The following is a 12,966-nucleotide window of genomic DNA, read 5'->3' on the forward strand; positions in this document are numbered from 1 at the left end:
ACAGCAGCTCGGGCCTCGTGGGTAGGTGAAATGTGGTCGCGAACGCTATAGTTTGACGTAGAACACGAACAGATAGAAATGACGTGAATACTATACGAGCACACTTGTTCTCTGAAATGTGGTCGCGAACGCTATAGTTTGACGTGAATACTATAGTTTTGTGCAGCTTGCAGTCTGTGACCGAATAAACTAAACCAGCGGCGCCGCTGCCTTATCAGAAGTTAAGGCTCGCTGTGTCCGGCGATGCTGACGGGTCTGGATTGGTTTAATCGATCCAGTGGATGCCTCGCCCCACTGAAGAGTTGATAAAAAAAATACATACCACTAGATAGCAAGTTGAAACACATGCAGCTGCTCTGGTCAGGTTTCTGGGAAACTGGCATTGCAACTTGTGCCCCCTCTTTTCGTCTTCTTTTGAATTCTTCATATTATTGTGTTTCAAAGGAAACGCGTCGGCAAGTTCATGTCGTTGGAAGCGCGATGCATGCATCCTTGCAACCTTGATGTTTGTTGCCCTGGCCCCTGCCTCAAGTAGGCACAGCATTTCCCTACCCTTCGCCAGATAAGCTTCTTCCTCCGGTGACCGGTGGCTCCTCCGTCCGCCCGCGCCATGCACAGGTGCGTCGTCATTCGTGTCAGTGTTCTAGCACTCCTCGCGGCGGCTCTCGCGCTCCCCTTCGCCGCCGCCCAGCCGTGGCCGAACTGCGACATCAGCAGCGGAAACTACACCGCGGGCAGCGCCTACGAGGGCAACCTCCTGCAGCTCATCTCCGAACTCCGCGCGAACGCCTCCTCCTTACCCTCGCTCTTTGCCTCCGGCTCCGCCGGGACCGGCGCGGGCACCGTCTACGGCCTCGTGCTCTGCCGCGGGGACCTCAGCTCCTCCGACTGCTTCGACTGCGGCACCCGCGCCGGCCAGGACGTGCGGCGCGCCTGCAACCGCACCAGGGACGTGGCGCTCTGCTACAACCAGTGCTACGTCCGCGTCTCCGACACGGACTTCCTCGCCTCCGCCAGAAACTCCGGCGAGTTGTACCTCATCAGCGGCACCAACATCAGCACCGGTGTCGACGTCGTGGCCTACGACAGCGCGGTCACGCGCCTCCTCAACGCCACCGTGCGGTATGCGGTGGATACGTCGGGAAAGCTGTTCGCGACGGGGCAACTGGTGGGGCTCGACCCGAAGATTCCAAACATCTGGTCCATGGCGCAGTGCGCGGCGGACCTATCGCCGGCGCTGTGCCAAAGGTGCCTCGACGACCTGGTGGCCCGGTGGTGGAATGGGAGTTCGTTCCCGCTGAACGGGGAGGGCGCGAGGATCGCCGGCTCGCGGTGCAACCTGAGGTGCGAGCTGGGGAAGAAGTTCTACACCGACGCGCCGATGGTGAAGCTGCAGATGAACGGAGAGGCGGCCATTCCGGCGCCGGCGCCGGCGCCTTCTATGGTTGTTGTACCGGGCACTATGGGAGGTGAGTTCTTTCTCTTCAGCTTGATTAACTTGATAAATGTGTTTGCCCTAAAAAAGAGAGAGAAAAAACCATGAATAACTTGCTTCCGGACGCGCCAGCACTCTGCAGTAATGCACCGACGCCCACATGCGGACCGGGCCTGTGTCAGCCTCTCTGCATTACTGCAGAGAATCCGCGTCCGCCAGCACCGGGCAGTGCCGTGGAAGGTCGTGGGTAACTATAGGCATACCTGCTTGTCTCGGGCGGCCATAGCCATGGTCCATGGATGCTCTTCGGGGTCGTCGTCGCGAGGAAGAAAGAGCAGAGGCATCGCGGGCCCAATTAATAATTAACTAGCCTGGTCCACATAAGACCTCAACACAGACACGAGCGACGAGCCACTCGTTGCCTGGAGCTTTTTTTATTTCGAAAATGAAAAAATTGCAAAAAGTTAGCCATCCGTTTGAAATAAATTGTAAAACTATGCTAATATCATCGGTTGAAAGAGTGATATCTTAAAAAAATATTTTTCCAATGGGCAACAATAGCCTATTTTTGCAAATTTTTTTAAACAAACACCTAGTTTTGCAATTTTTTGATTTTCAATATATAAAAATAAAAAATTATGTTGCCTACGGGTCCACGGTTGCTGCGGCCTGCGGGATGGCGAGCGACGATGAATGACGGTGGAAGTAGCCACGGGGAGTACTGGCTGCCGCTGGAACTCTATGGTTTCATTTGCCTGGGAAAATAATCCATAGATGGTGTTTGGATAGATGGTGGGTTTAGGATATAGATATGAGATGTGATATGAAGTGGTGGTTTAGGGAAAGGGATATGAAGATTATAGATTTACATCACGTATGGATAAGTTAAATTTTGAATTAAGATAAGAATTTTATTGAACAAAAATACCCTTACTTCTATCTCGGCCTGTCACTTGTGAGCAAAGAGAGACCAGCAAAGAGAGGTCATCTCGGCCTGAGGTTCAGGTCCCATTTCCTAATCTTAACCCACCCCCTCCTCTGGGTATGACTAGGTGAGATATAAGTCCATCTTATCCATTCCCTAACTCTCCTCGTATCCCTTTCCCAGAAAACAAACACTGGATTAAACCTATCCTCCCCTCATATCCCATTCCCAGCAACCATATCCCCAAATCCAAATGCCACCATAGGAGAAACAAACCAAGTGGGGATTAGGTTGAGCCCCTCCCACATAGGTGGTTTAATCCCTTGGTTCCTAAGCGTTATTTGGACTATGCTTGAATAAGCTTGGATTGGCATGGATTGCCTCCTGTACATGTGTTCATAACAAATGGAGTCTGGCAGTACCTTTCTTGATCTGCTCCTCTTCTTATGCATACTTGATCTGCCAAATGCCTCACGGTCATTGTCATAAGAGCTTATGCTACTAAAAATAGAATCAGATATTCAATATGACAACACCAGGGAGAACCTTGTAAGATTATAAGTTTTGCATACAGAAGATAATTTTCTTCATTGTAGTCGAAAACACCAGGATAGCTATAACAATAGTTCATCTAGGAAGCTCAGAAAAAGATCAGGATATTGATTGGTCACAAATTAATAGGTGTGTTCATCCAACGAGTCAACGACCGCAGTCGCTCTTAACCACAATCTCCCCAAAACTTGACCTCGTCCAGCTAATCATCAAACCATCATTAGGGACACGAATGCCTCAGTTGCTTTATCTGATCTATTTCAAATGCATTGTTGCATGAACTAAAAGAACTATACAAAACATGAAATTTCAGGTGTAGTTAGTTATGTACACACCAAAATCCTAGGTTATGGCCCAACCTAATATCATACCTTGTGCAACATCTCCAACCAAACCATAAAAAAAAAAATCCTAACTAAGGAAGAGCTCCAAATCTCCATTCCCTTAATCCCAATATGTGCATCAAGATGAGGTAACACATGAATGATGCGCAGAATCCAAACACCAATACTAATCCACGCACAAATCATTGGGTTTTTTCTACCCGCAAAATTGAGAGAAAAGTGCAGTTAACCGAATATTTCATTGGAAATAATATATTGCATTAACAAGGATGTCTAGGATTGGATGTTTCAACAATAGTTGAATCTATGAAGACATAAAACTTGATATAAATTGACACAAAGAAGCAAAAGCACATTGTTCACAACAAATGAAATATTCAGTCCTAGACTGTTCTAGCATATTCTTTAAACATATGTGCAGAAGGTAATAAATTCTATATTACTACTAGATTTGCACTCACAAAAGCCAACAAAGTCAAAATGGAAGAATCAGGTCACCTCTTAGGTGGTTAGTGATAGTGCCAATGGCAACAAAATCGTTATCTCGTCACAGCATGCTCTGCTGTTGTAAGGTTAGATGAGTGGTTATTTTTTTTCATCTAACGGTCCAAGCACAAGATGACAATCATTTAAATTTGACCTTTTCCCCTCAAAATCTGAACGATATGCAAACATGATCATGAAATACTCAGTGGCAATGACAGGTCAGAACAATAAGAACAATATGCAAGAATAAGAACTTGATCAGAAGAATAAGAGCTTTATCACTGAAATCAGTCATAATTTGTGAGACCATATTAATGAGACCCTGTTCAAAACTGGGAGTAGTGTAGTACGTGTATGGCTAGCACTAATAGATGAAAATATCAGAAAATGCATGCGAGACAGTTGCATTTAGGAGTAAGTTATTCTGATCCTGCTACTGTAAAAAAATATGCAAGGCAAGCCTATCCAACTTTCAGGCATTAAGATACGTTTAAGCCTCCCTTTGCACCCGACTCAAAAAAAAAGAGTGCTTTGGGGGCAACTCTTCTCAAAATCTCAAAACAAAAGGTGAAGTCCGTGTTTTCGAAGATCCACTATGATTGAATTGTTGAATTCTTGTTCCTATGCCAACAAAAAAAGAATCATCTATGCCTAATTGACCCTATGCATCAAATGAATGCCAAGCATCCTAGCTTCATTTTCATATTAGATCCACAGTATACAAAAGTTCATAAAAAATCACTATTAGTATTCAGTACTCAGTAAGGGCGAAGGCCTCTGAAACTGACCAATGTTCTTTTGTGCACGACCGGGACGGAGCAATACCATCACAGTGCAGATAGGAGAAATGAGTAATCTCTAGGTTGGAGCATCTTGTTTTACTCTCGAAGTTCTATTAGTATAGTAAAGAAATATTTCTCTCAACATAAAGATGTAAAATTGATAAAGGAAGACCAAAAGTAACCCATCACATGTGAATACTTTGCAAATAGTGATGGCTTAATTTTGAAGAAACAACTAGAGAAATCACATGTCATAAAAATCAATGCATAACCGCAACCAATCTAACTACGACGACTGATATCTGCAATGCCGCAATGGGAGGCCAGAGGACAACATATGCATGTCCCCTTTAATTTGTTGTTGATACGATGGTGCACATTTGTGTTAGGTGAGGGGAGACCCAAACTATGCCTCCTTCTTCCCTCATTTCAGGAATAACACTGATTTCAGCTAATGCATGAAAATATTAAATATGAATATGTGATGCAACCTGAAGGTGGAATGAAATAGTAAAGCAGCATGCTGACATCCAACACTAAAACGTCATGCAAGAGTTGAAAGTATCATAATACAGGAGGCCAATGTTCACAGCTGCAATGCAAGAGCTTAACTGGAGTAAAAAGAAGAATACAGCAGCCATAAACTAACAAGAAAAACCACAAACTGATACATCGGAATCCATCAATGCATCCATTGCAGCGCGAAATCAATCAATTGGAAGGATTTATCCCCCAAAAGTGGAAGGAATTAGATCAACAAGGCTTGCTCTTTCCGTGCTCCATTGCAGCACGAAACAAAAGGACCATCAAATCGAACGCATACCATCACAAGGGACCACGAGGCTCACCGGTTGTCGACATCTGTATCACCAAAGGGAGTTGCGGCGACCCAGTGCGATGGGGAACCTTGGCTCACCAAGGATGCCCATGGGGTCGCCAAGGAGAGAGAGGATGCACAGCTTGCCAAGCGCATCACCCATGAAGACACATTGAGGTCGCCAGTGATTGCGGCGGTGACACGCGATAGGGGAGACGACACGAAGGTGACACGGTTCTCTGACTCGATGGGACGCGGCTTCGGGTAGATCAAGGACGACAGCGATAGTGACGGGCAGATTGTCGATCGTGGGCGATCCAGTCGGACGCGGCTTCGCGCTAACACGTGCAAAAATCGCTCGGGAAAGGACATGCATGACTCGCTCGGCGAGAAGGGCGTTGATGGTGACGAGCGCAGCATCAGGGTTTCGGTGGACGCACGGTGCGGATCGCCAGTCACTCTCCATCCAATAGGACGCGGCTTCAGGGGAGCATGTGCATGACTTGCTCGGGGAGGACGTGGCCCAGGGTGACGCGGTGGAGGGGTTCAGGGAGAGGGCGGCACAATGAAGGGGGTCAGGGAGAGGGTGGCGTGTTGGAAGGGGTTGGATGGCGCTCGTCTCCCACGTGCTCTCCTCAGTAGCCTGATGCAGATCGTGGAAGGTTAGGGGTGGGGGATCAGAGCGGGGGCAGGAGGTGTGGGTGGACGATAATTGTGTGGGGGAAGGATGGCGGCGACACGGGGACAGGGGAAGGAGAGGGGATTCGGGATGGTCGGGGCCATGGGATGAAAAGGTGAGGGGAGGTGGGTATGGGATTCAGCGGACGTGAGACTCATTAGAGATTTTTGAAATAGTAGAGAAAAACAACTTTTTTATTTATATCAAATTCAGAGATGAAGACTGACACAGGTGAATCACCAAATAATAACAAGGCAAAATCATCACTACTACTGCTATAGCCAAGCTTCCACAATGCATCGATGCAGAGATCATAACAATAAGCAAACAAAAGCCTCTAATATCTCTAGGCTAACAAATGTCATTGAGAAATTATTTAGTGAAGCATAGTTGATAATATTAGCATAAGACCTATCTCTAACTAGCCTAACTAGTGTAATGATCTGGGATTATGTTTGTAATTGAGTAGGTAGACAATTGAATCAGTTACAAACAGTTAGAGACAAGTTGAAAATATTGAGCTGGTCTGATTACACTTTGAATATGAACCTACGGACACTAAGTTTTTTTTTTGACACCACAAGAAAATTCAGATAGTGAATAAATGACGCACAAACAATTGAGAAACAACTAAACTTAACTGGTGTATAATAAATTGAACAAGACCCCCCAAGTTGATGTTAAAAATAGAAGGCAAGATATATTGTGCATAGAGATTTCAGGGTATATATATCCCTCCTGGCCTCCTGGGAAGATGTGAATACAGAGCAACTAAAGGATGCTGCATCTAGCATCAACCAGTGAAAAATTTGATCGTATTAATAGAAGCGGAAACAATACCATATCCACAGAAGTCTTTTCATGACAAAAGCAGAAACATACTCATGACAAAAGTAGAAGCAATACGAGATTGTTCTGTGATCTTGTGGAACTATTTATATAATCCTGACACGCATTTAAAAGCATGAACTAACACAAATAAAAATGCTTCGATTCAAGTAATGCATACCGAGGGGCATTCAAAGCGGACATATGCTAGTGCTTCACCAATTTGACCCATCACTGACGGATCAAATAGAAACAATGCAGCAATATAAACCCCCAAAAATTACAAAGTAAACAAATTTTAGACTCCTCATGGTAAGAACGCAGCAAACTGCCTGTGCTGCTTACCTCTCCTGGCCACCGACGTCAAGATCTAGCATTGCAAAGCCACCGAGGGTGTGAAGACATGCATACTGAGTTGGACGGTGTGGACAAATTCAGCAGATGACTCGATTTCACACTACAGGTGGTGGATTCGTGAGAAAAACTACAGATCCCTGGAGATGGAATCCCTAGGAGGAAGAGGAGGGGGTGCAGAGGGGAGTGGGAGGAGGAGAAGCCATCACCTGTGTGGGGGAGCTGTAGGTGCCATAGCCGGAGTTGGGAAGCAAGTGGCGCACGTGAGCAGATACGAGAGGCGAGCGGAGAGGGCGATGTGACACTATAAGAGGCGAGCGGAGAGCTCCGTTCCCGGCCTTGATTGGGGATTATATTTTCCCCCGTAGTTCGGCGGGGTTTTGACCGGAAACATCCCAATCCACGTTGGTGCCAAATACAATTTTAGCCCACCATGTGGTTTTCTCCCCCACGTGAGCGGGATCAGCCCTAATCCTGGTCAATCCTTTCATTTCCAAATGAGATCTTAGTGAATTCAGTGTGGATTTCTCACATCGTGGACTATCTTCGTTCTCAAATAGATATCATTCTAGAATACGTGCAGTTAAATATTAAAAACTTTGACCACTAATATACACAAAATTATTAGGATTTGACATATAAAAATGATAGTAATGATTTTGTTATGAAAAATACTTTAACATCATCTAATTGTTATCAATTTTTACTAAGAGCTAGTTGTCAAATGTAATAGTCGAACGTGCTTACTGAAGGCTGTGTTGATGTCATAAACAATAAGTAAAAGAGAACAAAGTTAATAGTTATTTGTCCCGCTAAAGTGTTAGGGACCAATAGCAGAAATGATTCCGGGATTGAGACAGTAAGAAGAAGAACGAAATTAGGATAGGCAGACGGAGGAATTGTATTGAGAGGATTGGAGTATTTGATTACAAACTCATCGATGCCTCTCTTAATCGCAGCCAGCTTTATAAAACAAATGGAGTACAATAGTGACGTCTCTCAATCGGCCACCCAATCTGGGCCTGTGATTCTTGGATTGGGTCTCGGGCTTCTATTCGATCTTCTAGTCTTGCCTTGGTCGGATGGACCTTCTATGGATGAGCTTGTACTCGTAGAGGTCTTGACAATTGTCTAGGTTAAACTTTTAGTCCTGCAAAAGTTTCCTAATTGTCCACCTCTTGATTATTGTTTCGATCTAAGTTGAAAGGTTCGTTGGTAATCATCTTACTACAAAGTATCTGATCATCATGGAAGTGATCTGCATATCTGATTAAGGACTAACTGGTTTTGAGGTTGGCAGTTAGCAGTCATTAACTTGTGGCAGATACGTGCAGTGCACGTTCTAGAAAAAAAAAACTCTTCACTTTTTAATAAAGGAGGGGATGGTACCGTGAAAATCAAAACCTAAGTCAAATGGAGCAACACCATCAAAGACATGAGCTAAGATAAAAAAAAAAAATTGACACATTGAGTGCTGGAGATAATTGAACTGAATTTTTTTGGATCAAAATTGCAGGTAAAAACAGTTCAGCCGGCAAACTTCTTGGAATTATACTGCCGGTTGTGTTTGTTGCTGTGGTAGCTGCTATAATCCTTTATATGTGGAATAAGCGTAACAAGAGAAGATACCAAAGAACAAAGCTTCCCCACCGAAGTAAGTCCTCTGCACAGTTTGGGATGAAGCTACAAAAAATTTCAGTTCTTTATTACTAACAAATCGGATCGATGGAAATTTACCAGCTCATACAGTTGAGGACTTCGAAAACATCAAGTCAACCTTGTTATCTCTGTCATCACTACAAGTAGCAACAAATAACTTTGATGAAAGCAATAAACTTGGTGAGGGGGGATTCGGTGCAGTTTATAAGGTATGATGATAACCTTTTCAAGAAAATAGCTACTTTGCAAGTTTGCGACAAGCTTTTATGTTCAAATTTCGAGTTACCTCAGGGATAGCTGGTTTAAATCAAGGATGTTAAAAAAAATAAAACTTAGATAGAAATCATGAAATTAGTACTCAATTGTTCTGAATTATAGTATGTGAAGCCTATTTCAGCATGCAGTATATTCTATCCATTTAACTTCACAGAAGATCAATTTATACAGGGAGATCTTTCCGGGCAAGAAGTAGCCGTGAAGAGGCTATCAAAGGGTTCGAATCAGGGGCTAGAAGAGCTAAGAAATGAGCTAGTTCTGGTGGCCAAACTTCATCACAAGAATCTTGTCCGGCTGGAGGGTTTTTGCTTAGAAGAGGGGGAGAGATTGCTCGTCTACGAGTACATGCCCAATAAAAGCCTCGACACCATTCTTTTCGGTGCTACTTCCTTGCCGTAGAATCTAAATACATTTTATTAACATCTATGCATCTGCCATAACCATGAAATTCTCATTTGCTATTAGACCCTGAAGAAAAAAGAAAGCTAGACTGGAGGAAACGATTCAACATAATAGAAGGAGTTGCTCGAGGATTGCAGTATCTTCACGAAGACTCTCAGAAGAAGATTGTCCACCGTGACATGAAAGCAAGCAATGTTTTGTTAGATGCAGACATGAACCCGAAGATTGGGGACTTCGGCCTAGCCAGGCTCTTCGGGCAAGATCAGACTCGTGATGTGACGAACCGCATTGTTGGGACATTGTAATTAATCATGGCCGTCCAACAATTAACCATTCAGTTTTTTCTCGTACTCATAACACCAGCTTAGCTAACCATGCTGTCAATTCTTCTTGCTGCAGTGGCTACATGTCTCCTGAGTACGTGATGCGTGGACAATACTCCACGAAATCAGACGTGTTCAGTTTTGGCGTTCTTGTTATAGAGATTGTAACGGGCCAGAGAAACAGCGGACAGTACTTTGCTGAGCAACATGAAGATATCATAAGCATCGTGAGTACTTGCCAACAAACACACGATCCTTCCTGTAGTAGTACTTGCGTATTTTCTTAAGCAAGTAGTATTACTAGATATATTGTTGTTAATACCGAACACATGTGACTGATGGCAGGTATGGAAACACTGGGCCGAGGGAACAATTGCAGAGATAGTAGACGATTCTTTGGGGAGAAACTACTCGGCAGCTGAGGTGCTAAAATGTGTTAACATCGGCCTGTTGTGCCTTCAACAGAACCCTGTCGACCGACCTGTAATGTCAGATATCATGGTGATGCTCAACGGTGACGCTACCAGTTCTCTGCCTCCCGCTGCTAGACCAACATTTTTCGTTGATGGAAGCTCAGGTTACTCTTACAGTACCGCGTCGTATCCGACCACCGGGTAGCGGAGGCTAACACCTAGGGCATGCCCGTTTCTGGATTGCGGCATATCGTTCCTGCTTGTTTCTAGTTGTATAGTAGTTCAGAGCAACCGTTCCAATTCATCACATAGTGCAATTGGTGCTCACCATTAGTTTCTATTATTCCTGTTGCTGTAAGCTTTCAGAAAGTATGAAAAAGCCCAGCGCCAAATTGTACGCGACAATGGTCAGGATGGTTTTCTTCAGGGATTATCTCAATTTTAGAGTGAGCTTCTTCAACTACAGTTTAATGAAGACTGACATGGCTCCAACAACTCTAGTGCACTGTTTGTTTTCTTTGGTCTACAGTTTAATATTTTTGTGATTTTGATATATGCAATACAGTTATATGAGTAGTGTTGCGTGTATTGATGTGAGTTAAGTTTAGAGAACTTATGCTTAAAATTATTTGTTAATTTTGTTTATGTGTATATGTGTCATGAGGGTGATATAGTCGGTGATATGGAGCGAGACTAGATTCAGGGAGTAACCATGGGCTAAGGAATATTGTACTTAAATATGGATTAAACTATAAGATGTACACATAAGTTGTAGGATATATGATATAAAGATAGATAGCTTGGAGTATGGCGCCAAAAGATTATTCTAATGGACACAAAAGTGCATGTGTGCATTGGAATAAAGAAAATAAAAAAGAAGATGTGCTTGAAGGTTGTATGCCGCCACAAAAGTGCATGTGTGCATTGGAATAAAGAAAATAAAAAAGAAGATGTGCTTGAAGGTTGTATGTCGCCTTTTGGAGGTTAAAGTGATGGAATTTTTTGTTAAGTATGGGTAGAAGTTTAGCAACAGAATTTGTGCTTGAGTCTTTAGCTCATCCTTTATGCCCTTCGGCCCAGTTCGCTGGGTGCGTGGCGCGACTGAGCGCATCGGCCCACAGGTAGGAGCGAGAGACGGCTGGCATGATGGCTTGCCGGCGTGGCCCAGGCGACCGAGCGTGGGTGCGTGAGGAGATGGGCCAAGGCGCGCAAGAGGTGGCCCGTGAGTGCGCGTGACTGAGTCAAAGTGCCAAGCCCACGGGAGCAATGAGTTCATGTTGGACGAGGACTGGAGCCAGCCAAAAATAAAAGGAGAGGAACAGAACCGAGATTGTGAGAGGTTTTAGTCGGTTTTTCTTTTTAGCGAGAAAAATAGGGAACTTATTTAGGTTTAGGATTTCATGAAAATCTTTCAAGGATCTCATATAGATACATCTTGTGAACTTATTCATATAATGAATATCAAGTTTGGTAAGTTTTTATCTGCGTTCTTCATTTTTCTTCCGATCTTTGATTTTTTTGGATCTTTTGGTTAACGTATTTTGTTTTGGTTTGATACATCCAAAATCATCATAAGCATCTAAGTAGAGTTCTGAAAAGTTTGTTTAGTTGAATTTTTTAATTCTTGTATAGTTGCGAAATTATTATTTAATTTATTTTCACCACTCACAACTCTTGATCCAGAGATCTCCGGTTAACTTGATTCTTTCTTATTGGAATAGTTTCGTAACGTTGTCTAGTTTTAACAGTTAAAAGTTGAGGGTAATTAGATCGATAGATATTTTTGTACATCATTAGTGACGTGATAATAGCTTGTCTAGAACAGAATACGAGAATAAATTGATTTTTTATTAGGGAGAATTAAATTTGAATTTGGCTTTCGCAATCATTCACTCCTTCATCTGATTGCATATTAGAGAGTAATTTATCCTACAAGTGCCAACAGAGCTATAAACCTTTCTAATTGATCTTAGCCGATCATTAGAAATATGATATCAGATAGGTATTCTATAAAACCTTATATTTTTCATAATGTTGATTTTTAGTTCCGGAAGATGAAAACTATGGCTTATATTCAAGCACAGGGTTTTGTAATTTGGGAGATGTCTACAAATTGTATGTGGTTCCAGATAACAGCGAAGTGACTACACAGATCATGCCAAAGTTGAGGCGAACAACAAGGCCAGGAACTTTATCATTTAAGGCTTAGGAAGGAATGACTTTGACCGAGTTGTACATATCAAGTCAGTGTATGAGGTATGTAAATAACTTTGTGATTATCATGATTCATCTACCACAGAAGAGATACATCAAGATTTATATAAGAAAAATTACATACGATTCGAGATAAAGTTTGGTGAGTCTCTAAATAATTTCTTTGCCCACTTTAATAAGATTCTTAGCAATTTACATGCTTTGCCCAATTTAATAAGATTATAGAAAAATTACATAATAAGATTCTTAGCAATTTACAGATACTGAAAATATACGTTAATTACTAAGAGCTTTAGACATGTCAATTTAGGAGATGAAAGTAACATCTATTAGAGACTATATCGTCACGGGTACACTTACTTTAGATATGCTTTACTCTAAATTGAAAACTCATGAGTTAGATGTTTTTACTTTAGATATGCTTTCTCTTCCGGTCTTTGGTGGATCTTCCGGTTAATGTAATTTGTCTTGGTTTGA

General features: G+C 43.0%; 1 protein-coding gene across 1 annotated transcript; it reads left to right on the forward strand.

The window, feature by feature from the left end:
• Positions 1-334: 334 nt before the first annotated feature.
• On the forward strand, positions 335-10,828 carry LOC133893007 (cysteine-rich receptor-like protein kinase 10). The gene is made up of 7 exons (XM_062333988.1): positions 335-1,469; positions 8,719-8,856; positions 8,943-9,070; positions 9,309-9,516; positions 9,603-9,840; positions 9,939-10,089; positions 10,208-10,828. The coding sequence occupies exons 1-7, from the start codon at positions 611-613 to the stop codon at positions 10,478-10,480; spliced, it is 1,995 nt and encodes a 664-aa protein (XP_062189972.1). The 5' UTR covers positions 335-610; the 3' UTR covers positions 10,481-10,828.
• The last annotated feature ends 2,138 nt before the right edge of the window (positions 10,829-12,966 follow it).

The sequence above is a fragment of the Phragmites australis genome, chromosome 15 (genome assembly GCF_958298935.1).
Source record: "Phragmites australis chromosome 15, lpPhrAust1.1, whole genome shotgun sequence".
Classification (NCBI taxonomy): Eukaryota; Viridiplantae; Streptophyta; class Magnoliopsida; order Poales; family Poaceae; genus Phragmites; species Phragmites australis.

Coding starts and splice junctions, on each gene's coding strand:
- LOC133893007 (XM_062333988.1), top strand. CDS start 611: ATGCACAGGTGCGTCGTCATTCGTGTCAGTGTTCTAGCACTCCTCGCG. Junction 9,071..9,308: donor GATTCGGTGCAGTTTATAAG/GTATGATGATAA, acceptor CAATTTATACAG/GGAGATCTTTCCGGGCAAGA. Junction 9,517..9,602: donor CCTCGACACCATTCTTTTCG/GTGCTACTTCCT, acceptor ATTTGCTATTAG/ACCCTGAAGAAAAAAGAAAG.